General features: G+C 37.6%; 1 protein-coding gene across 4 annotated transcripts in view; it reads right to left on the bottom strand.

Moving 5' to 3' along the window:
- The window catches only part of LOC127873145 (tetratricopeptide repeat protein 13-like), a 71,110-nt gene extending 45,384 nt beyond the window's left edge, over positions 1-25,726 (bottom strand). For 2 of the 4 annotated variants that reach the window (XR_008045996.1, XM_052416792.1), the window contains exons 1-4: positions 25,406-25,726; positions 8,947-9,047; positions 3,935-4,010; positions 173-309 (exon numbers count right to left, since the gene is read on the bottom strand). Coding sequence is in view for 2 of the 4 variants with exons in the window: in XM_052416792.1 (XP_052272752.1) it covers positions 173-309; positions 3,935-4,010; positions 8,947-9,047; positions 25,406-25,673 (582 nt within the window). In the remaining 2 variants the exon portion in view is untranslated. The remainder of the gene's footprint in view (positions 1-172; positions 310-3,934; positions 4,011-8,946; positions 9,048-25,405) is intronic. The other 2 variants (XR_008045997.1, XM_052416791.1) reach the window with 2 other exon arrangements.
- Between the last annotated feature and the right edge of the window lie 1,562 nt (positions 25,727-27,288).

Genomic DNA, 27,288 nt, shown 5'->3' with positions numbered 1-27,288 from the left:
CAGAAGTTGATTAATCATATTAACTCATTCAAATTTCAAACTGTAAAATAACTACATTGTTTTAACATGAAATGGTAATTATTATTGTGCAATTGTTACACGACTCATTTTTGTGCAAATTCATATATATAAATTTTAATATTTATTATAAATCACAAATTACACAACATACTTGTAGTCCCTTCCTTGCATAAGCTAGACCCCTCATGAAGTATGCAGTGTATGAGTTTGGTCGTAAGGCAATTACTGAATCATATGTGTTGATGGCTGCTTCTAAATTCTGGGAATTCAGAAGAACTAAGCCCAACCCTAAAAGGAATGACATAAAAACTATAGGTTAAAGATTTATGGGAAAATCTTCAATGGTGATGCTCTTTGCTTTATATGTACAACTCTTATAATCGTGTTTAAAAGGAACATTTTGAATATTTTGTGTACTGGTAATATATTTTAAGGTCAATCTTAAAACGGTCATACAGTCCAGCCTAGTACAGCAGCCCAGTCAATGAAAGTGATCAAAGTGGCTGCTGTAGGCAGGTGTCTGCTATAGTCAGATTACCACTTTAGAGATAATTGGTCAACTGATAGTATCAAAGTATCAATCTCATTCAAAGAAACAAACACTAGGAAGCTTTCTTGCACAAACATCGTGTTCATTCAAACAAACCCAGCATAATTTATCTAAAATAAGTAAAATGTCTTTTTAACATAGATGTTTCAAACCACATCCAATCATTCTCACTTTATCAATTTAAAGAATTATATTTTTTTAATCCATATTTTATTGTGTAATTACTACCTAAATATTGTGAAGTGGTGATTAGTGATAATTTCATATGCAATATTATTTAAAATGTGTTACATACACTGATATAATTATTTATTTTTAAGTTTTCTTGTAATAATCACAGTAAAACAAACCTTCTGAACACCCTATTATTTGTTTTCTAACAGTGGACAACATTTACCACATCAAATTTTTTAATAGCACAAAAGAAGCTATGACGTCTGGTATGAAAGACCAAATTGCTGATCGCAATGACTGCCTCGTGACCATTTTAAAGATGAAAAATGGCTGCTGACCTCTTACAGAAAGTACCATAACACTCAGGAGTAATAACAAGAGGGACATGATGGCCCTGTATTGCTCCACTGCTGAAAAAAAGGCTTAAACAAATATTCTCGGCATGTGCAAATACTAAAATATAGGCCCTATTTAAGCACATGTACACTTTTGTGACCCCCTGGGCTGGGTCAAATTTAACCTCAGGGGCATAATTTGAGCAAACTTTGTAGACGACTACTATATCTCACTACATACAAAATGTGGTAGCCCTAGGTCCTAGAGTTAAGGCCAAGAATATTTTAAAAGTTTTCACAAAATAAGCAAGATATAAGCGTATATAATGTTCAATTTTGTGACCTGCGGGTCAGGGTCAAATTTGACCCAAAGGGCATAATTTGAACAAACTTGGTAGAGGTCTATAAGATGTTACTGCATACCAAATTTGGTAGCCATAGTCCGAATGGTTTTCAGCAAGAAGATTTTTTTTAAAGATTTCACAAAATAGGCGCTTTATAAGTGTTTATTCAATTTTGTGACCCCCGGGGCTGGGTCAAAGTTGACCCCAGAGGCATTATTTGAACACATTTGGTAGAGGTTTATTAGATGTCACTACATACCAAATTTGGTAGCCCTAGGCCCAATGGTTATGGACAAGCAGATTTTTAAAGTTTTCACAAAATAGGCCCCATATAAGCATAATGTTCAATTGGCATAATTTGAACAAACTTGGTAGAGAACTATAAGATGTCACTACATACCAAATTTGGTAGCCCTAGGCCCAATGGTTATGGACAGGAGATTTTAAAAGTTTTCACAAAATAAGCTCTTTATAAGCATATATTCAATTTTGTGATCCCCGGGGCAGTTTCAAATTTGACCCCAGGGGCATTTAAAGTTTTCACAAAACTGGCCCCATATAAGCATATGTTCAGTTTTGTGACCCCCTGGGCAGGGTCGAATTTGACCCAAGGGGCATAATTTGAACAAACTAAGTAGAGGACTATTTAATGTCACTACATACCAAATTGGGTAGCCCTAGGCCTAATGGTTATGGACAAGATTTTTTTTATAAAGTTTTCACAAAATAGGCCTATATAAGCATATGTTCAATTGGCATAATTTAAACAAACTTGGTAGAGAACTATAAGATGTCACTACATACCAAATTTGGTAGCCCTAGGCCCAATGGTTATGGACAGGAGATTTTAAAAGTTTTCACAAAATAAGCTCTTTATAAGCATATATTCAATTTTGTGACCACCGGGGCAGTTTCAAATTTGACCCATGGGGCATAATTTGAACAAACTAAGAAGAGAACTAATACATGTCACTACATACCAAATTTGGTAGCCCTATGCCATACAGTTATGGACAAAAGATTTTTTAAATTTTCACAAAATAGGCCTTATATAAGCATATGTTCAATTTTGTGACCCCCTGGGCAGTTTCAAATTTGACCCCAGGGGCATAATTTGAACAAACTAAGAAAAAACTATTACATGTTACTACATACCAAATTTGGTAGCCCTATGCCATACGGTATTGGACAAGAGAATTTTTAAAGTTTTCACAAAAAAGGCCTTAATAAGCATATGTTCAATTTTGTGACCCTCGGTGCAGGGTCAAACTTGACCCCAGGGGTATAATTTGAACAAACTTGGTAGAGGACTATAAGATGCCACTACATACCAAATTACGTAGCCCTAGGCCCAATGGTTATGGACAAGAAAATTTGTAAAGTTTTCACAAAATAGACCCTATATAAGAATATGTTCAATTTTGTGACCCCCGGGAGCAGGGTCAAATTTGACCCCAGGGGCATAATTTGAACAAACTAAGAAGAAAACTATTACATGTTACTACATACCAAATTTGGTAGCCCTATGCCATACAGTTATGGACAAGAGAATTTTTAAAGTTTTAACAAAAAAGGCCTTAATAAGCATATGTTCAATTTTGTGACCCTCGGGGCAGGGTTAAACTTGACCCCAGGAGCATAATTTGAACAATCTTGATAGAGGACTATAAGATGCCACTACATACCAAATTTAGTAGCCCTAGGCCCAATGGTTATGGGCATAAAGATTTGTAAAGTTTTCACAAAATAGACCCTATATAAGAATATGTTCAATTTTGTAACCCCCGGGGCAGGGTCAAATTTGACCCCAGGGGATAATTTGAACAAATTTGGTAGAGGACTATTAGATGTCTCTACATACCAAATTTGATAGCCCTAGGCCCAATGGTTATGGACGAAAAGATTTTGAAAGTTTTCACAAAATAGGCCTTATATAAGCAAATTTTCAATTTTGTGACCCCAGGGGCAGGGTCAAATTTGACCCCAGGGGCATAATTTGAACAAATTTGAAAGAGGTTAACCCCATGGACATTCCTGAGAAATTTCATCAGAATTGGACCAGTAGTTTAGGAGAAGATGTTTAAAGAAAAAGTTAACACACGCATGTACGGACACACGCACGACAGACACAGGACCATGACATAAGCCCGGCTCGCCTTTGGCCAGTGGAGCTAAAAACTGTTTTTGTTTGGGGAAGCCAGACCGTCCACTTATGCCAGATGACAGCTATACTCAGATGACCGCTAACTCAGGTTGAACTTTTTATATATATATACTGGACTGATCAATATGATAATATACACTGCTTTAAAATTGTGATGCCCATTAGAGCCATAAAACTGTAGTAAATACAATAGAAAAAGAAAATGGCAAACACTTTACATGGCTTTGAGCAGAATCCTTTTCCTTTTGTTCAAGAACCTTACTTAATGCATCTATTGTTTTCTCCTATTCACTGAAACGTATGGATCAATCTTATTTCAGTTCATGATATCAATACAACCACTCACCTAATGTTTTGTCAATGCTTTCATCCCCTGTAGCAAACGGAAGCATCTGCTTATTGACAATGGTCTCCCCAAAGTCCTGTAAGGCAAATATAAATCATGATTAATGGTATTATATTAAGCAAGAGAAAGTATAAATGGGTTGATTCAAACATAGAATATTTCCTATATGGCATTATTTTTATCAATTAAACTAAAAACTATGTGCCTCAGGGTATTTGTCAATATGATCAAGATAAAGGGCTATCCTTGGTTGAAATGTTCCAGAGAAACAAGGAATAACAAAGAATGAACAAGAGCACTGCCTCGCGGGTGCAGACTGCTCATCTATTTTTATTTTTAAAGGTGTAGGGACCTATCTCAATTTCAATCACAAAGGAGGGAGGGGTGGAGTGGAGAGGGGTGTGGTCATTTATTTCATTATCTTCCAAAAATGCAAAAAAAAAAAAAAATTGTTTGAGGGGGGGGGGGATTCTTGGGTGGGATGGTTGAACAGTATTTCAAAAATAAAACAAGAGCACCGCCTTGCGGGTGCAGACCGCTCATCTATTTTCTTTTTAAAGGTGAAGGGACTCTCATTTTCAATCACAAAGGAGGGAGGGGTGGAGTGAAGAGCGGTGCATTGTGTGGGGGTGTGGACATTTATTACATTTTCTTCCAAAAATGCGAAAAAAAGGAAAAAAAAAATCGGGGTGGGGGGGTGGGGGGGATTCTTGAGTGCGATGGTTGGACGGTATTTCAAACATAAAATAATAAAAATAAATATTTGTGTTTTTTAACTGTTTCATAAAAAAAATTGGGGGGGGGGTGAGGTGGGGGGGGTATAGTGTGAGGGTGTGGTGGTAATTTGTGAGATGATCTTAAAAAAAAAAAAAAAAAAAAATAGGGGGGGGGGGATTCGGGTGGGGGGAGGGGGGGTGGGGGTGGGGATTATTGGGTGCGATGGTTGGACGGTATTTCAAACATAAAATAATCAAAATAAATAGTTTTGTTTTTTAACCGTTTAAAAAAAAAATTGGGGGGGGGGGGGGGTGGGGTGGGGGGGGGGGGGTATAGTGTGAGGGTGTGGTGGTCATTTGTGAGATGATCTTAAAAAAAAAAAAAAAAAAAAAAAAAAAAAAAATAGGGGGGGGGGGGGGTTGGGGGGGCACGGGCGATGGTTTGGGTGGAGTCTATTGTGGTATGTCAGGTAAGAGTAGTTTTGTCAAAGTATCAATCAAATCTAATCATAAATAAAGAAGTTATGGCAATTTTAGAGAAATTTAATAATTTGACCTTGAGAGTCAAGGTCATTCAAAGGTCAAGGTAAAATTCAACTTGCCAGGTACAGTAACCTCATGATAGCATGAAAGTATTTGAAGTTTGAAAGCAATAGCCTTGATACTTAAGAAGTAAAGTGGATCGAAACACAAAATTTAACCATATATTCAAAGTTACTAAGTCAAAAAAGGGCCATAATTCCGTATAAATGACATCCAGAGTTATGCAACTTGTCCTTTTACTGTACCCTTATGATAGTTTGCGAGTGTTCCAAGTATGAAAGCAATATCTATGATACTTTAGGGGTAAAGTGGACCAAAACACAAAACTTAACCAAACTTTCAATTTTCTAAGTATAAAGGGCCCATAATTCCGTCCAAATGCCAGTCAGAGTTACATAACTTTGCCTGCACAGTCCCCTTACGGTAGTTAGTAAGTGTTGCAAGTATGAAAGCAATAGCTTTGATACTTAAGGAATAAAATAGACCTTAACACAAAACTTAACCAAAATTTTCAATTTTCTAAGTATAAAAAGGGCACATAATTCTGTCAAAATGCACGCCAGAGTTATCTAACTTTGCCTGCCCAGTCCCCTCATGATAGTAAGTAAGTGTACCAAGTTTGAATGCAATAGCATTGATACTTTCTGAAAAAAGTGGACCTAAACGCAAAACTTAACCAAAATTTTCAATTTTCTAAGTATAAAAAGGGCACATAATTCAGTCAAAATGCATGCCAGAGTTATCTAACTTTGCCTGCCCAGTCCCCTCATGATAGTAAGTAAGTGTACCAAGTTTGAATGCAATAGCATTGATACTTTCTGAGAAAAGTGGACCTAAACGCAAAACTTAACCGGACGCCGACGCCGACGCCAAGGTGATGACAATAGCTCATAATTTTTTTTCAAAAAATAGATGAGCTAATAATAAAAATAAGTATTTGTGTCTTTTAACCATGTTTGTAAAAAAAAGAGATGTGTTTGTCAGAAACACAATGCCCCCTATTGCGCCGCTTTGAATTTATGTATTTTTACCTTTGACCTTGAAGGATGACCTTGACCTTGAACTTCCACCACTCAAAATGTGCAGCTTCATGAGAACGCCACTTTGAAATTTTTATTATTCTTTTTTACCTTTGACCTTGAAGGATGACCTTGACATTGAATGATGACCTTGACCTTGAACTTCCACCATTCAAAATGTGCAGCTTCATGAAAATGCCACTTTGAATTTTTTTTAATATTTTTTTTTTACCTTGAAGGATGACCTTGACCTTGAACTTCCACCACTCAAAATGTGCAGCTTCTTGATAACGCCGCTTTGATTTTTTTTAATATCTTTGACCTTGAAGGATGACCTTGACCTTGAAGGATGACCTTGACCTTGAACTTCCACCACTCAAAATAAGCAGCTTCATGAGAATGCCGCTTTGAATTTAATTTTTTTTACCTTGAAGGATGACCTTGACCTTGAACTTCCACTACTCAAAATGTGCAGCTTCAGGAGATACACATGCATGCCAAATATCAAGTTATAGCAACTTGATATTTGGCATGCATGTGTATCTCTCTTCAATATTAAAAAAGTTATGGCCAATGTTAAAGTTTTTGGACGGACAGACGCCATAAATTTGACATTTGACCTTGAAGAATGACCTTGACCTTTCACCACTCAAAATGTGCAGCTCCATGAGATATACCTGCATGCCAAATATCAAGTTGCTATCTTCAATAGTGAAAAAGTTATGGCCGATGTTAAAGTTTTTTTCGGACGGAAGGACGGACTGACTGACTTACTGACAGACAGTTCAACTGCTATATGCCACCCTACCAGGGGAATAAAATTATTTTTTGGGGGTATAGTGTGAGGGTGTGGTGGTCATTTATTAGATGGGGGGGATTGAGGGGGGGATTCGGGGGGGGGGGGGGGGGGATTCGGGGGGACTTGGGGGATGGTTTGGGTGGAGTCTATTGTGGTATATCAGGTAAGAGTTGTTTTGTCAAAGTATCAATCAAATCTAATCATAAATAAAGAAGTTATGGCAATTATAGCAAAATTTAATCATTTGACCTTGAGAGTCAAGGTCATTCAAAGGTCAAGGTAAAATTCAACTTGCCAGGTACAGTACCCTCATGATAGCATGAAAGTATTTGAAGTTTGAAAGCAATAGCCTTGATACTTTAGTAGTAAAGTGGATCTAAACGCAAAATATAACCATATATTCAAAGTTACTAAGTAAAAAAAGGGCCATAATTCCGTAAAAATGACAACCAGAGTAATGCAACTTGTCCTTTACTGTCCCCTTATGATAGTTTGCGAGTGTTCCAAGTATGAAAGCAATATCTATGATACTTTAGGGGTAAAGTGGATTAAAACACAAAACTTCACCAAATTTTCAAGTATAAAGGGCCCATAATTCTGTCAAAATGCCAGTCAGAGTTACATTACTTTGCCTGCACAGTCCCCTTACGATAGTTAGAAAGTGTTGCAAGTATGAAAGCAATAGCTTTGATACTTAAGGAAAAAAGTGGACCTAAACACAAAACTTAACCAAATTTTCAATTTTCTAAGTATAAAAAGGGCACATAATTCTGTCAAAATGTCAGTCAGAGTTACATAACTTTGCCTGCACAGTCCCCTTTTGATAGTTAGTAAGTGTTGCAAGTATGAAAGCAATAGCTTTAATACTTAAGGAATAAAATGGACCTAAACTCAAAACTTAACCAAAATTTTCATTTTTTTAAGTATAAAAAGGGCACATAATTCTTTAAAATGCAAGCCAGAGTTATCTGACTTTGCCTGCCCAGTCCCCTCATGATAGTAAGTAAGTGTACCAAGTTTGAATGTAATAGCATTGATACTTTATGAGAAAAAAGGACCTAAACACAAAACTTAACCGGACGCCGACGCCAAGGTGATGACAATAGCTCATAATTTTTCTTCAAAAAATAGATGAGCTAAAAATGAAATCCTTCATTATTTTTGCAAGGTATCTCATTTAAGCCTTGCTCAGGGAAAAACGGGGCTTGATGCATGCGTTCGGGAAAATGGGGCTTGATGCATGTGACTGGGAAAACGGGTCTTGATGCATGTGTCTGGGAAAACAGGGCTTGATGCATGTGTCTGGGAAAACAGGGCTTGATGCATGTGTCTGGGAAAACAAAGCTTGATGCATGTGTCTGGGAAAATGGGGCTTGATGCATGTGTCTGGGAAAATGGGGCTTGATGCATGTGTCTGGGAAAACAGGGCTTGATGCATGTGTCTGGGAAAACGGAGCTTGATGCATGTGTCTGGGAAAACAAAGCTTGATGCATGTGTCTGGGAAAATGGGGCTTGATGCATGTGTCTGGGAAAATGGGGCTTGATGCATGTGTCTGGGAAAACAGGGCTTGATGCATGTGTCTGGGAAAACAGGGCTTGATGCATGTGTCTGGGAAAACGGAGCTTGATGCATGTGTCTGGGAAAACAAAGCTTGATGCATGTGTCTGGGAAAATGGGGCTTGATGCATGTGTGTAAACTGTTGTCCCTGGTTAGCCTGAGCAGTCCACATAGGCTCATCAGAGACAACACTTTCCATCTAAACTGGATTTTAACTAGGAAGAGCCTTTAAAAATAAAACATCAAAAAGGAAAGTTGCATCCGTAAAAGCGTGTGCAGTCAGAACAGGCTAAACTGCAACAACACTTAACGTGCATGCATTAAGCTCTTAGTTCCCAGAGCAAGGTTAAGTTCTTTAAAATGTTGTGTAGTAACCTCTGAGATTTTGACACAGCCATCTTCTTCATTCTGTATGCAGATGGTGAGGTCAGAGTTAAAGGTGCACAACCCAGTTGGCAGATCATCTCTGTGGGCCTCTATAACATGAACATGGTGATATCAGAGTTAAAGGAGCACAGCCCAGTTGGCAGATCATCTCTGTAGGCCTCTGTAACATCAACAAAGTCTGTATTTTTCTACATTGTAGACATTAAATTTACACAAGGGACTCTGGCAAAGCTCTGTAAAGGAAGTAAAGTAAACAATTGCACTTTGATTGGACCCTTTGACCTTGACCTGAAAACCCATACTTGCAATCATTTTTACAAGACATAAAGAACTTGCCCAAACTGTGTCAAAGTTATTATACTGTAAGATGGCTTATAGTATACCACACTTCACAGACGTGAATGTGATGTACAATGAAGGCGCCAACATTATGGACCAAATTGAAAACAAGAAGTCCCCGTTTAACACCAACCATAACCCGCAAAATAGACCTTGTTCACACCAACTTTTACCAGAAGAGCTAACTGTTAGTTGGACAATAGTCCAACGTAGGTCAATATAGAATTGCACAAACAAAGACAGAGACAGTTTTGCATATTTTATTCAAGCATTTTAATTTTTGTCAAAAACTGTTGCGACCGTGTTCATAACTATCATTACCAGCTTTTAGTTGTTCCAACTACAGCCCTTACCGCCTGTAAGATAATAGGGTGTTCTATTCTGGAATGAAACAAGAGGCCCCAAAGGGCCCTGGGTTGCTCACCTGAGAGACTTAGATGGAAAGAAACAAATCACCGATCTGGACCATTTTTTGAACTCGTCCAAGATATCAATGAAACCAATGTTTTTACCAAGTTTCATGATGATTGGGCAAAAATTGTGACTTCTAGAGTGTTCACAAGGTTTCTCTATAGCCATATAAGGAATAATGCCCTGCCCCCTGGCAGCCATGTTTTTCAATGGACCAAAACCATTTTTGAACGCAACCAACATATCATTAAGACAAACATTTTGACAAAGTAAGATGAAGATTGGGCATCAAATGTGACTTCTACAGTGTTCACAAGGTTTTTCTTTTTTTTGACCTAGTGACCTAGTTTTTGACCCAGCATGACCCAGTTTCGAACTCGGTCGAGGTATCATGGGGACAAATGTTCTGACCAAGTTTCATGAAGATCGGACAATAAATGTGGCCTCTAGAGTGTTTACAAGGCAAATGTTGACGACGTACGCACGACGGACGACAGACAAAAGGCGATCCAGGTTTTTTTTCAGTTTAGAGGGAAGGGGGTCGGGTCCCCTGAGGGGGGGGGAAAATTCCCGCGTAAAAGGGGAAAAGAGGGAAATTTCTATGCTTAGCTAGTAACAGTACAAAATCAAGTTTTAACACTATAATTCACCATAATTCAAACTCTTTTATTCATAAACATGTTATGTTCATGTTCAAAGTTCAACATTTCTGGGCTTTTCAGCGAATTTATCAATTATTCTGGTGACCTCCTCTTCACCAAGTCTCTCCATGTGCAGACAAAGTCTGATCAGGGACTCCAGTGTAGCTTCCCCAAGCCTGTTTCTCTGTGGCGTGCAAAGCAGGTTGAGCAAACTAAACAGTCTTTCAACACTCTCTTGACCGGACGTTTCTAACGTTTCACTGCCGGCATTTGAAGAAGACTGACTTTTAAGTTGTACTTGTTTGAAAAGAATATCAATTTATTTTTAACAGTTAAAACAGATTTGTCAATTTTTTTATGATAGCTTTTGTTCTTATGCGACATGTTGGAATACGTATGGTTTGCGGTAGATGTCGTTAAGCGAAAGTCGTGATAGTGAACTACGTACAGTTTGCGGTAAAAGCTAAAATAAAGTAAACACGCGAATGCAGTTCAGGAAAATTGTAGTAAATTCATAACAAAAGACATATTTAAATGAGGTATTGATTAAAATTGAATAACACTTCCGAGGGGGGATTTTAAAAAATATTTGGGGGAAAAATATTTACTCTAAAGATGGGGGAATGGGGCCGAATAACGCAGAATATTTCATAAAACAAGATGCGTCTGTGAAACACAATGTCCCCCTATATGACGTTTGACCTTGAAGGATGACCTTGACCCTTCACCACTCAAAATGTGCAGCTCCATGAGATACACATGCATTTCAAATATAAAATTGCTAGCTTCAATATTGCAGAAGTGACATTACATGAGCAATTTTGACCCATATATTTGACCTTGAAGAATGACCTTGACCTTGACCTTTCAACACTCAAAATGTGCAGCTCCCTGAGATACACATGCATGCCAAATATCAACTTGCTATCTTCAATATTGCAAAAGTATTCATAAAATAAGCGATTTGGGCCACATATATTTGACCTCTGACCTTGAAGGATGACCTTGACCTTTCACCACTCAAATTGTGCAGCTCCATGAGATACACATGCACGCCAAATATCAAGTTGCTATCTTCAATATTTCAAAAGTATTCATAAAATAAGCGATTTTGGCCACATATATTTGACCTCTGACCTTGAAGGATGACCTTGACCTTTCACAACTCAAAATGTGCAGCTCCATGAGATACACATGCATGCCAAATATCAAGTTGCTATCTTCAATATTGCAAAAGTATTCATAAAATGAGCGATTTTGGCCACATATATTTGACCTCTGACCTTGAAGGATGACCTTGACCTTTCACCACTCAAAATGTGAAGCTCCATGAGATACACATGCATGCCAAATATCAAGTTGCTATATTCAATATAGCAAAAGTCATTGCAAAATGTTAAAGTTGGCGCAAACAGACCAACCAACCAACAAACAGACCAACCAAAAGACAGGGCAAAAACAATATGTCCCCCACTAATATAGTGGGGGACATAAAAAACAACACTGCGATCACAATAGCTCACCATGACCACATTGTGTTAGGTGAGCTAAAAATGGCGTCTATTGTGATTATTTACAATTATGTAATGAATTTTTCTCAAGTTAGCAGACAGGATAGCAGTGTATCAATAAATAACGTGCATCAATTTTTTAATTTGAAACATTGAGGTAACAAGAGGGCCTGAAAGGCCCAAAGTCGCTCACCTGAGATAACAAGATATTATTGGGACAAATCTTCTGACCAAGTTTCACGAAGATCGGAAAAAAATGAGGCCTCTAGAGTGTCAACAAGGTTTTACTATAGCCATATAAGGAAAAAAGCCCCGCCCCCCTGGCAGCCATGTTTTTCCACCAACCGGCATCATTTTTAAAACTCGTCCAAGATATTATTGGGATGAATCTTCTGACAAAGTTTCATGAAGATCGGACAGTAAATGTGGCCTCTAGAGTGTTAAGATTTAACTATAGCCATATAAGGAAAAATGCCCCGCCCCTTGGAAGCCATTTTTTTCAAGCAAACATGATTATTTTCGAACTCATCCAAGATATCATTGAGACCAATCTTCTGACCAAATTTCATGAAGATTGGACAATAAATGTGGCCTCTAGAGTGTTAACAAGGTTTTACTAAAGCCATATAAGGAAAAATGCCCTGCCCCTGGAGGCCATGTTTTTAAAGCAACCAAAACCATTTTCGAACTCATCCAAGATATCATTGGGACAAATCTTCTAACCAAGTTTCATGATGATTGGAAAATAAATGTGACCTCTAGAGTGTTAACAAGGTTTTACAATAGCCATATAAGGAAAATAGCCCCGTCCCCGTGATGGCCATGTTTTTCAACCAACCGGCATCATATTTAAACTCGTCCAAGATATTATTGGGATGAATATTCTGACCGAGTTTCATGAAGATCGGACTATAAATGTGGCCTCTAGAGTGTTGACAAGATTTTACAAAGCCTTATATAGCCATATAAGGAAAAATGCCCCGCCCCTTGGCGGCCATGTTTTTCAAGCAAACGTAACCATATTCAAACTCATCCAAGATATCATTAAGACAAATCTTCTGACCATATTTCATCAAGATTGGACAATAAATGTGGCCTCTAGAGTGTTAACAAGGTTTTACTATATTTAGCCATATGAGGAAAATGCCCCGCCCCCTGGCGGCCATGTTTTTAAACTAACCGGCATCATTTTCAAACTCGTCCAAGATATTATTGGGATGAATCTTCTGACCAAGTTTCATGAAGATTGAACAATAAAATAATGTGGCCTCTAGAGTGTTAACAAGATTTTACTATAGCCATATATAGCCATATAAAGAAAAATGCCCCGCCCCTTGGCAGCCATGTTTTTCAAGCAAAGGTTACCTTTCTTGAACTCGTCCAAGATATCAGTGGGACAAATCTTCTGAGCAAGTTTCATGAAGATTGGAAAATAAATGTGGCCTCTAGAGTGTTAACAAGGTTTTACTATAGCCATATAAGGAAAAATGCCCCGCCCCCTGGCGGCCATGTTTTTCAACCAACCGGCATCATTTTCAAACTCATCCAAGATATTATTAGGATGAATCTTCTGACTTAGTTTTATGAAGATCAGACAATAAATGTGGCCTCTAGAGTGTTAACAAGATTTTACTATAGCCATATAAGGAAAAATGCCCCGCCCCTTGGCAGCCATGTTTTTCAAGCAAACGTAACCATTTTCGAACTCATCCAAGATATCATTAAAACCAATCTTCTGACAAAATTTCATGAAGATTGGACAATAAATGTGGCCTCTAGAGAGTTAACAAGGCAATGTTGACGCCGCACAACACACAAAGGACGACGGACAAAAAGCGATCACAAAAGCTCACCATAAGCATGTTGTGCTCAGGTGAGCTAAAAAACCATGCGCTATATATGAGCAACTACGGTACTTCTATTAAAGTTTACATCTATGTATTTTCTACATTGGGACCATTGTGTTCAAAGCTGTAGTTTCTCTTCTTACATGTGTGATTTAGTGCAGTGCAAGACACAATTCAAGTGCTACTTTGATTTTGTACCAATATGTGCATGAAATGATTAACAAATGAAACATTTGCAACGTTGACATAACATCGTTTAAGATAACTTTGTGCATACACTAATTATTTTATCTTTATCATGTTTAAAAATACTACTAGCCAATTGACCAGATTTGATGAATGAACAAACGTGTTTGTTGCAAATGTGTATGCTTGTGTACAAATTCGGAAGTGAAATACCGTTAAAATGAAAGCACACGCATTTTTCTACACAGATATACATGTATATTAAAACAATTTTTAATGTTTAATGTTCATTAAATGTTGTAGTTATCAAGTTAAACATGGCATAAGAAGAATGATATGTAGGCAATAGTGCTTGTTGGAATTGTTTCATTCTTCAGATGATCACGTCTTAGTTTCTTAAATAAGACCAAATCTGGCATATTAAAGTTATTAAGTCTAGTAGGTCAGGCAAACGCAGTGACGTCACATCTTTATTAACAAAATGAATGGAAAAGTCAAAACTATACAAACAGAATGGTTACATTTCACCATGTATTCATACAGAAGAAAAAAACTACATCTTGTTGTTTGGTCACATGATAAGATTTTCATTTGAATCAATCTCGACTGCATGAACACAATTTTAACATAACTTTCAGTTTCCGCAATTCATTTTTTGTTACATAACTGAAGTCTGACTAGCAAACACATTGTTTAAATATTGATGTTTAATCTATTATTCCTTGCCTATGTACAAACAGTAGTATGTTTAACACTTACAGGCACAAGCAAGGTTAAACTCTATAGAATTTCTGAAATCTATCTTTATTGTATGCACTATTGAAATGTATAAAGAAATATGGATGATATAACATTGTTTGCTTGCTTTCAAATTGTTACTATACAACTACAAACTGAGTGTATGCAGGTTAGACTGTAATTTATGAATTTCTTCAAATTACTGCATTTGTAACCAATTGGCATCTCATTAATTTGTTTAGCAAGACAATTGGCATCCGATTAAATTTTCACCCATTGATTTTGAAAAAATAGGGTGATTTCGTTCTTGAAATTGGGTAAAATGAGTTATAAAAATACAAACCTTAAAATCATTGCTGCTTTACTTCTGTTAAAGCTGCACACTTGTATTGATTCAATAAAACTGTAAACTATCATACATGTAATTAACTTTAAAAAAAACAGTTTCGGTACTTATTGGCTTTTGCTTTTTTGGTTCCAAAAAGTTTGCAATCGACTGATATTTTGGCGTAACAATCGCGGACGACTGTCAACCTCTCTTAGACATTTTTATTTCGCATCCTAAAGAAACTGATAGTACACACGCTTTACAAATACAAGCACAATGAGCGACAGATTAAGTAAGATTGAAAACGCATGAATGTAGTTGTAAATAATTTGGTCAGACGCTTTATTTAACTATAAAATCTGGTCCACTGAGTGTTTGAATAACTTTGACTATTTTCCTGCTCCATCATCCAGGCGCTTGCTGAATGAAAGCGTCGCCGCATGCTGTTACGATAATAATTGCAAAGGGAAAATACCAACAAGGGCTGTTTGTAAAACATGCATGCCCCCCATATGGGCTGTCAGTTGTAGTGGCAGCCATTGTGTGAATACGTTTTTTGTCACTGTGACCTTGGCCTTTGACCTAGTGACCTGAAAATCAATAGGGATCATCTGCAAGTCATGATAAATGTACCTATGAAGTTTTATGATCCTAGGCCTTAGTATTCTTGAGTTATCTACCGGAAACCATTTAACTGTTTTGAGTCAGTGTCCTTGACCTTTGACCTTGTGACCTGAAAATCAATAGGGGTCATCTGTTAGTCATGATGTACCTATGAAGTTTCATGATCCTAGGCAGGGTTTTTGTTTCACCCGATTTAATAGCCGAAATATACTTTTTTCTTAACCAAATTTTCAATTTTCTAAGTATAAAAAGGGCACATAATTCTGTCAAAATGCACGCCAGAGTTATCTAACTTTGCCTGCCCAGTCCCCTTATGATAGTAGGTAAGTGTACCAAGTTTGAATGCAATAGCTTTTATACTTTATGAGAAAAGTGGACCTAAACACAAAACTTAACCAGACGCCGACGCCAAGGTGATGACAATAGCTCATAACTTTTTTTTCAAATGACCTTGACCTTTGACATAGTGACCTGAAAATCAATAGGGGTCATCTGCAAGTCATGATCAATGTACCTATGAAGTTTCATGATCCTAGGCATAAGCGTTCTTGAGTTATCATCCGGAAACCATTTTACTATTTCGGGTCACCGTGACCTTGACCTTTGACCTAGTAACCTGAAAATCAATAGGGGTCATCTGCGAGTCATGATCAATGTATATATGAAGTTTCATGATCCTAGGCAAAAGCGTTCTTGAGTTATCACCCAGAAACCATTTTACTATTTCGGGTCACCGTGACCTTGACCTTTGACCTAGTGACCTCAAAATCAATAGGGGTCATCTGCCAATCATGATCAATGTACCTATGAAGTTTCATGATCCTAGGCCTAATTAAGCGTTCTTGAGTTATCATCCGGAAACCATCTGGTGGACGGACGGACCGACCACCTGACATGTGCAAAACAATATACCCCCTCTTCTTCGAAGGAGGGCATAAAAATAAGCAAAGCATTTTCAATCGAAGCTATTGTATTGTACGCATCGAATTTGAAGAATTCGCGTTAAAGTCAAATTGGTTGTGTTTTCTATACGGATGAAATTGAATTTCTTTGTGTTTTTAAACATTTAATAGAGTGAAAGTAGTTCTGGCTACCATAACTTTAAATGTCGTTTTTGTATGATTTTTGACTGGCGTCGCGACTTTAAAGTTATGGACCAACCCCAATAGGAAAGTCAACCAGAAATTCCCCAAAAGTGACAGTTTACAAAGACCGGTCCAAAACAGCTTTTAAATGCAGTTATTGACCCAAATCAACCACTTGATTGGAGAGATCGACATTTTTCACATTTAACTGATATATTTTTTCACAAAATGCTATCTTAAACATTAAAAATTTATCTTTTCTGCTCTAACATATCAAGAAAAACACAGATGCAACAGATATTCTTGAAATGCGAGTCTCCGAGATTTCACGGTCATATGACGTTATTTCTAATTTAGCAACATACCATGTGCTCAAGTGTTTTCAAATTCAGAATGACATTTCCCGGTATTTTAAATTATTCTTGCTTGTTTTGTATACAAATTGTAGCGTAAATACAAACTCAAAGTAAAATTATTCAAAATAACCTGATTCACTTTGAAATCAGTCTTTTTATCCACCAGATGTTAGTTGTAAATCACAAATAATAGATTTCAGAAAACGAAAGTAATGTTTAAAATTTCAGCAAAAAATGTCTAGGTCCATCCGAAAGTATCCAAATGAAAACTCGTCATGTGACAAAGAGACAATGGCGTCAAAATTGTGAATTTCAGGCTGATGATAGTTATTTTCATCTATTGTAAGATGCATTTGAAACATTTGTACCTTAAATTATGCCCCGATGCAATAATTTATATTCATTCACCAATATATGTAGAAATGTATCCAAGAAAATGAACTGTCTTAGATTTATAGCGTGACATAAATATGTTACGACTCTGGTTGACTTTCGATATGGGGTTCGCTTCAGCGTACAGGTCTGTCAATACTATATAATTAAACTGGGCTAGATTGAACTTTACCGGTACGCAGTTGTTTACCACTATCGACAAAGGGGGGTTTGGGGGCGGTAGCCCCGATACTAAGGAAATATATATGATAAAAGGGATTACATGTATTAGGTGTTGTGTTAGGTGTACGAAGTTAGGTATTGCGCACTTAGCAATGATAAAATTATACGCTTTCCATTTGTTTTTACGTACTGGTAAAGTTCAATTGTCCCTTAAACTGTACGCTAAAGTTTCTTTAGCTTGGGTGAAAGACACAGATACGCAGATTATCTGGGGCACTGATATCTACATGAAAATATTGTGAAAAAGTTTTTGATTGTGATTACACAACAAGCCACAAATATTGGCCATGAACAGGGGTAAGAATGTTTTTGACAGTGAATGGAAAATGGGTCACAAATAATGTATAGTTGCAATAATTTAACTCTCAGCTTTATAACCCAATGGGTTGCCGAGAGTTGCAATGCGCTCTCTCTTGTCCATGGGTGCAAAATGTTATCAACAATGCAAGGGTTAAGGAACACTGAAACTGCAAGAACTTATTAAAGTTTACCTGTCTAAACCACAAACTCATCCAAATGGTACCATTAAAGTAAGAAATAATTGCTTTTTATTGACTAAGTGTTTCTTTCGTACGCTGTATCCGCCATATTGGAAAATTGACCCAATATTGGTTAGGTCGCAGTACACCAATATTTTGCACGTCGGGTTATGTGATGGAGCCTATTTAAGTCGATAACGATGTGGTATTCGATACAGAATACACTGTTTCAAATTTAAACATAAAAATGTCAGCGAGAAAAGTGTGTTGAAACATCATCGTGTTTTTATAGGGTGCATGCAAAGGATAATATCCGTAGGTTGCCTATCAGGTAAATTTAACATGTTTATGAAGTTTATTAATTATTTTCCTCAATTTGTCTCGAACAACTTCTGTTTAGTGAAGCGCACGGATTCCGTGCGCTGAACTACACCCATGTTTATGAAGGGGTGCATATGGACTACCAGAGCCGCCATAGCAAAAATTATCAAAGGCTCTGGGAGTCCATTTATATGGACTAGAATAATGAAGTGCTAAAACATTTAGGGGCGCAATTGAATACCGCAGAAATAGCAATACCACATGAATATGGATGTCAACTTTACAATATCCTCTGATTACCATATATCATGTGGTTAAGGAAACAAGTCTTAGAATTTCTGAATCAATGCAAACAATGCCGCAATAAGATTTATTTTATTCCCCTTAAATCCATACAGTTGATTGGTGTATAACGGATAGCTAAGGACTTTGAGTCTCATTTCAAAGTTAACACCATGCATCCAGTAATTAAACCATTATACCTAGATAGACACATGTCTTTCCTATTGAAACATGCCAGCGGTTTTAAATTTCCGAAAAAATATTATTTGTTTACAGCGCGAATTTCATGGTACCCTGATTCAGCCATTACCGGATCGCTTAGGTCTTTATCTGATTACATGTGTATCGTGTTATTTCTTGAAATTTGACACAGCATTTGTAAAAATAATTGCAATATATGTAAATTTCCAGAAAGGAATGGCTGTTCAAAGCGATGCACCCTACAGTCTCATCCAAACATGGGCGGACCGACGGACATGTCCTGTAAAGTTTTGTAAGGGCCGGCCTGTCAGTCAAATTTACAGGACCGATTGTTCGGTAAAAAAAAGAGAACAAGTTCGTCGGTTTGACCTTTGTATAGAGGTTTGTTTACGGCTCTGGAAGTTTTCTGATTTGCGAAAATAGCGATAGCGTCTTTATACATGTGCTCAGGCCTTGAAGAATCCACTCGACCGCTCGCATATGCGAGTGAAGTTGACGGTCGGGCGAGTAAACATTGTTTAATACTCGACCGACCAGGCGAGTGCTGTTTTTCAAGTAGAGAAATATAAATTCAGTTCCAGAACTCCTGCCACATCGATACAAATTGCGAACAATTTTTTGAACAAACAAAAAATAGATTTAGTACAGTAAGAAACTGCACTTTCGTTTTGACAATGAAAAATGACGTCACGGGCAAGGTAAAAATAATTCTTGTAATCGGCTGCGCTTGTAGGTGTCAGTGCTCTTAGCAAATCGATTAGAAGTGAAAACAAGGGACAAAATTGTCACAAAACCAGGTTTTCATTGTGAAAAAAAAATCTGATAAAGGGAGAAAACTCAAACTGAACTTTTGAAATGACCAAAAAAAATTAACCCCCTTTGTAAGTTTTTTTTTTTTTTTAAATCTATTTTTAGTCGTGGCGACCTTGACATTGGAGATATTGACGTGATTCTTTCGTGGGACACACCGTCCCATGATGGTGAACAAATGTGCCAAATGATTTTAAAATCTCACAATGAATGACATAGTTATGGCCAGGACAAGCTCATTTATGGCCATTTTTGACCTTTGAACTCAAAGTGTGACCTTGACCTTGGAGATATCGACGTAATTATTTCGCGCGACACACCGTCCAATGATGGTGAACAAATGTGCCAAATGATTTTAAAATCTGACGATGAACGACATAGTTATGGCTCGGACAAGCTCATTTATGGCCATTTTTGACCTTTGAACTCAAAGTGTGACCTTGACCTTGGAGATATCGATGTAATTATTTCGCGCGACACACCGTCCAATGATGGTGAACAAATGTGCCAAATGATTTTAAAATCTGACAATGAACGACATAGTTATGGCCCGGACAAGCTTATTCCGCCAGCCCGCCAGCCAGCCAGCCCGCCAGCATTCGCCAATCTAATAACCAGTTTTTTCCTTCGGAAAACCTGGTTAAAAACAGTTAAATATATTGGTCATTCCGTGAAGAATAAAATTTCATTTTAATGTAAATATCAATATAAAAAAATACATAACTGGTTAATTATAATACTTCTTATATTTAATTAAAAACAAACAGAAAAATAATTATTAATAAACAGAATAATTCATGATCAGAAGCCTTAGCCAAAATTTACCATATTGTAAACTATTTGTCATCAAGCGTGTCTTTCAGTAAAAGTTCATCTGAAATATTAAAACTCAGCATGGAAAAGGGTTCTATTTTAAAATATCTGCAAGGTGGTGGAGACAGGGAACAGAAAGAAAGGTCATCAAAACGAGAAGCGGAAAGTATTGAGAAAAGGAAACAGGTGTAGAAAACGTAAGGAAAGCAAATAAAATCCATCAGATAATGTAGTTAATTTGTTTGCAGTTTAGTGTCAGTATGCAGGTTTTTTTTTTGCCCGATTTTATAGCCGAAATTCGGCTATGTTCCCAATTCCAAAAAGTATACTTTTTCCCCAAAATGTGGCAAAAAATTTCCCAATTTCCCCCCAAAAAATAATTTTTTTTAGTCTAATGCGTATTTTATCTCAATTTCAATTCAATTACATCTAACAAAACATTATATGATTTTGTTATTTTAATTTGAATGATTATAAAGAGTTATATCAAATTTAGTATTTCCCTAATCAGTGGACTTTTCATGTGGAAAAAAAGGCTAATTAATTTATTTTCCCAATGTCATGAAAAGGCCGATAAAATTCCCAATTCCAAAGCCATGGGCTATCTTCCCAAAAAGTGGAAAAAAAAACCCTGCTATGTTACGTAGGTTAAAAGATTCTGGTTGATCATAACTATAAATATAGATATATTTTATTTTAATGCAGGACTAGTAGATTAAAGTGAAGGGTGAGTGGATTGTCAGACCTACTCGCCCTGCAGGGCGAGTGGCTCTGGAAAAATTCTTCAAGGCCTGGTGCTTTTCCATACCAACGCTTTTTCTGCTGACGGAATTTTCCAATGTAACCTGATTGGTCCATTTTTGTGCATCTTAAGAATGCAGGTCATGACGAGCCAAAGCCATGACAGCCTAGATAATCATAATCATAAATCTGATTATAAAATGAAAAATATATTAATTTGTGTGGTTGAAATAGCAATAGTAATATATAATAATGATCATTGTCATTCGAACCGTTATTATCTTGGCTCTCAATGTCGATGCGTGAAAAAAGCTTGTCGTCATTTATTGAGGCCGTCTTCGGTTTAGGCCATATTGACCAGACTCCTATCTAACATGGACGCGTCTGACATGATTGAGAAGCGTAGCCGGTAGGCATACATGCCATACGTCCCGATCTCGGCGGGACAGTCCCGCTTTTGGGCCCTTTGTCCCGCCGTCCCGATATGAGACGATTTGTCCCGACATTCGTAAAAAACGATGTAAGGTCTATAGGTTCCCAATAAAATTCGCTATTGAAGCTCTGTTTCGCTAACACCTACCCCCGCTAATCCCTTTATTGCCCCCAATTAACAATCCGATTCTACTTATCGTGTGTACCAGTGTTATTTATGACACCTTGTCAGCGATTTATCGGCTAATTATTGATTTTATCAGGCATTCACACCATGGTGGTCTTCAAGATAGTGGTCGCTTATTACTATCGATAGTTGTATTATAATGAAATAAATGTTGAAAATGTGTTTATTTTTGTATTTGTTTGAAACGGTTTACAAAACAATTGTTTTGTAAAATTAACTCTACGTAATTAATGAGTCTTTTACATTCAATCTTTAGTTCATAAATAGCGGGATAATCCGAATGTGCAATATACCAAAATCGCAACAAACAGTCCAATAAGTGATACCCATCCTGTCTAGTGTAATTGGGTGTAATTGTAATAAAAACAACAAGGTGCTATGCATGACAGTTTGACCCTACTCCAATTAAGCTAAAAACCACGAGGTGCTATGCATGACAGTTTGACCCTACTCCAATTAAGCCGCGACAATTGACAAGTAACAAACTGCACATGGATACATGCTTAAAAAAACATCGCAACAAACAGTAAAAGTGGTGCCCATCTTGTCTTGTGTTATTGTAATAAAAACAACGTGTTGTTATTCATGACAGTTTGACGCTACCCCAATACAGCGCCGACAATTCACAATTCAGTTTAATCTGTGTATATAAGAAGAAAACAAAATATGATTATTAACATTAGAGAAAAAAATTCGAGTAAAGCAGCCATAGACTTCTCTTGTGCTTTTGTTTTTGTTGGTGTAAAAACGGTTGAGGCGTTGTTGAGAGGTAAAATAAACACAAAGACGGTTTGCTTCCACCAAAAACCTACCTCTGAAATGTGTTCGGCCGCGCAATCCGTGTGTAACTGATGTAACTGTTCGGTAGATAGTTTACTGTAACCCGTACTTTCAGTGTACTGGATAGCCTCCCCTGCGTTAATGTTTGCCATTGAAATTAATATCATGAGTATTGTTGTCGTAATGTTCTAGATTTTGTACTCTAAAAAGATGAATATTTTCCTCGTTGTTTGCTATTGTCTTATTTTATAAAACTGTTATTGTTATGTTTTAGATTCCATGCTTCATATCAGATGTTTTATGTCTTGAATAAAAGTATCATGAGTTTTTGTTAGTACTATACTGACTACAGTAAAGTTGGGATGATATATCGTTTTAGGTGTCCCGCTTTTGGGTCAAATGTCCCGACAATTTTTTATGGAATGTACCGCTTTGGAACTTAAAAATTATGGCATGTATGCCGGTAGGTCCTGTAAAAAAAGAGGAAGTCCTGTATTTTTTCCCATTTTACAGGACCTACTGTCCTGTAAAAATTTGCCGAGTTTGGATTTGACTGACCCTATATTCGGGTCATTTTGAGTTGAATACCTTGTTATATATAGATTTGATAGTGAAATATATATTTTCATAGAAATCGATTTTTCGTTATAATTTGATTATTTTTCATAAATAATGATGTTTTCACTAATTAATATCATAGCCACACGCTAACCACATGTGTTTTGGACAACTACAATTGAGTTAATATTTGTTTTGAGACAATCCCCACATTCCTGAATATGGGTCACCACATGTCCGTTATTCATTAAATCCTCGACTGTCCTAAAATCGCTAGTACGTAAGGTCGCGGCCATCTTTGTTTTTTCTTGATATCGCGAGATGTCACGGCAGGTGCGAAATTTTGACGTCATCTCATTTGCATATACTACAACTCTTGCAGACGTATTATTTTCCGGGCAAAATGAGGTTTAAACAGGTATTTATTGTTGTTACAATATGTTTATCCTAAATTTATGTATTTATTTAATGCTTAAAATATCCCCATGGAAACAAGCCCAGATCTGTGCCTAAAATCAGTGTTTCAAAAGTTTTGACATTGTTTACGTTTGCATCAGTGAATGAAGGTCACGTGACTTCATCGGAATTTTCGTAGTAAGGCCAAGCAAATTTTGAAAAGTGTTTAACAGTGCATTGGTTTCTTATCTTCTGAATTAATTTTTATGAAATTTCTTGTACTTTTTACAGAAAACCCCACAGCCTATTCACAGCAAATACAGGTTATACTCTCCCTCGGCAATGACTGCTGCTTACAGAAGTGTCAAGGAAGATGGTATGCCAGTGTTGAAGGCCTCCAGGGTGTATCGGGTTCCAGAGACCACACTTAGAGACAGGGTCTTATTGAAAATTGACCCAGATACATGTGTAATGGGGAAAGTTCCCATGTTTGACCAGTTCCAGGAGGCTAAAATTGTTGAACATTTCAAGAATATGGCAGCTCTGGGGTAGGGATACACGCAACAGGAGTGTGTAGATGCTGCAAGTATGTATGCTGTCCAGCTTGGTATTCGCACCAAGGATAAACCCTTGACCATGAGTTGGATGAGGGGGTTTATGAAGAGATGGCCAGAAATCCGATTAACAAAGCCGAGGGGTTTGGAGTATGCTCGCGCAAAAATGGCAAGTGAGAGCACGGTGAATGTGTATTTTGATAATCTTGAAAAGTGTCTTCGAAAACATGATTTACTGGACAAACCACACTCGATTTACAATGCTGATGAAAAAGGTGTAACCATTGATCACAAGCCTCCACATGTCATCTCTAGTGTAGACTTTAAGCCGCAAGCAGTAACGTCAGGCAAGGGTCAGACAGTGACTATAATAGGCTGTGGAAGTGCAAGTGGAGCATCTGTCCCCCCGTTCTTTGTTTTCTCTGGACAGAGGTTGAATCTGGACCTTTTAAAAGGCAAAACTCCTGGTACTGATGCAGCCATGTCAGACAGCGGTTGGTCGAATCTTGAAGTTTTCACTCGCTATCTAAATGAACACTTCATCAAATTTGTCCCCAGTAGAGAAACACATCCACTGATCCTTCTACTGGATGGGCACAGATCACACGTGTCTTTAACACTTGCAGAATGGGCTAAGAAGCAAAACATTATTTTGTTTGTTCTGCCAGCTCATACCAGCCACTTATGTCAACCACTAGATGTTGCGTGTTATGGTCCCTTCCAGAAGATGTACAACGCACAATGTCACAAAGTCATCAGGGAAACCAGTGCAGCGATCACGCGCTACAACATATGTGAAATATCCTGCAAGGTCTATGCAAAGGCGTTGAATGTCACTAACCTGCAAAGCGGTTTCATGCGCACTGGAATCTATCCCATCGACAGAAATGCTGTGCCAAAAACTAGCCTCATTCCAGCACAAGTTTTTTTTGTAAACATTGACATATGTCAACAAAAACATTAATTGACTTAACAATGATAGGCTTTTTGTATTCAATTCATAGAAAACTATAAATCTTAACATAAATAAAAGTATTTTGCAAATACGTTTAACCTCTCCATTACTTACTAAAATCCGCTATACACCAATCTACGGACGGTATCAAAACTGTTTATTTGCAGCGTGTTTAACTCTGTAAATTAGGTAGCACCTATTGATTTATCATATAACTTATATTAAAAACAAAACTGATTGACTCAAATAAATCCTACCACATTCAGGCGTCAACTCTTTGTCAGATATATGCAGCAAAAGATTCGTCCGAAGAGCTGCAAAGTTGGGAATGTCCATCAAAGTTCGGTGGTGGCAGGTCGGACACGTTTGTTTTTTATTGTTTTCAAGCCGCTTCATCTCAAGGGTTTGCATTCTGCCATCTTCGTTTTCAACATTAACAACATCGCACATCAATTCCACATCAGTAAACATGGAATGACATGAAACAAACACCAAACAAACACTTAAAAACTTTTTCATCGCCATGTCATCATCGTCTGGTAACTTTGAACTCCGCCTTTTTGAAGAGTCAAATTTGCCGACGGTTACATACCACTAAGTTAATGCGTGCCAAATTATCCACATTCTCAAGAGATATGCACACTGGTTACATATCCAATATTCCTTGAAATATGGATAGCCTACCTTCTACTGCAAAAAGGAAATTTTCCGTATGTTTCTTCATGCATTCAATTTTGTGACAACTGTAAGTTATGAACAAAAATCATATTGAACCAAAGGTTCTCAAAATCTACTTCACACAGAATTGCTGGTAGAAGACTACACTGCTTTACTGAAGTTGATTAAAATACTTTAGTTTTATGTTCAAGCACAGTACTGGAACATTAGATGCATATTCCTGGGCTAAACTAATAGTAACAAGAGGGCCATGGGCCCTAAGGCCATCTCTGGGATCCAAAGGAACTAGACTATTCTGAGAAAGCGCTAGCTGATCTCTTCTTCTTCTTCCCATAAAGTGCAGGGCTCCTCTGGAGCAATGAGCAATGCACTGTGACTGTACAATGTCATTGTAAGATAACAAAAACAAAGTGAGAGATAAAACCAGATAAAACTGTGCTTGTGGTCTAATGCCGAGTGACCAGGCCTGCCTTGAAGCTGTCCAAGGACCCAGTAGTGGAAACTTTTACTGGAAGCTGGTTCCAGAGTTGAATGGCTGCTAGGAAGAAGGAGTGTCTGTAAAGGTTTGTTCGGCAGTGCTGTACTGCTTCTAGCTGGGATATGTTTACCTCTGTATATGGGTTCCATGCTACATAGATGTGTATTCCAGGATTGGGCGCACTAGGGCCTTGTAGCATTGGTCCTTCACATCAGTCGGGCAATTGCTGATATTTCGTCTCAGGAAGGCAAGGGAGTTGTTGGCTTTTTTGGAGACCTCATCAACATGACTGTTCCAGAGTAGTTTTTCATTCAATGTGACCGCTAGGTACCTTCCACTCGTGACATTGGTGAGTTGGTGGCCATGAAGCTCATAGGTTCTCTTGATTGTTTTTTGGTGACATGGATGGTTTCCCATTTGGATGGGTTAAATTGCATCTGCCAGTCTTTCTCCCACTGTTCCAGTTTTTTTCTGATCCTCTTGCATCATGTCTGCATCTTCAGTTATTCTGATCTCAAGATACAGTAGACTGTAATTTGCAAAGAGGCGTGTGGTGGAGGCTACTCTTCCTGGCATTTTATTTATGTACAGTAGAAAGAGTATGGGACCGAGGACAGAGCCCTCGGGGACGCCTGATGTGACAGAAGCAGACGCTGAGGTGTGACCTTCAACAAGGACTGCTGGCTTCTGTGGCTGAGGAAACTCTTGATCCAGTTCAGCAGTTCATTGCGGATCCCATAGTGGAATGATTTGCTAAAATCCAGTAGCACAGCATCAATCTGGTAACCGTTGTCCAAGCATGAGGCAATGTCTTGTATCATGAGTAAAAGCTGGCTTTCCCAGAAATGTCTTTTCCGTAAGCCATGCTGACTGTCAGTGAGGATACCATGGTGCTCCAGGTGCTTCATAACCTGACTGTGGATGATATGCTCCATGGTTTTGCAACAGTCTTAAGTAAGGGATATCGGCCTGTAGTTTGCAGGA

This window comes from Dreissena polymorpha, chromosome 3 (genome assembly GCF_020536995.1).
Source record: "Dreissena polymorpha isolate Duluth1 chromosome 3, UMN_Dpol_1.0, whole genome shotgun sequence".
Classification (NCBI taxonomy): Eukaryota; Metazoa; Mollusca; class Bivalvia; order Myida; family Dreissenidae; genus Dreissena; species Dreissena polymorpha.
This window is presented reverse-complemented; position numbering and strand designations above follow the sequence as displayed.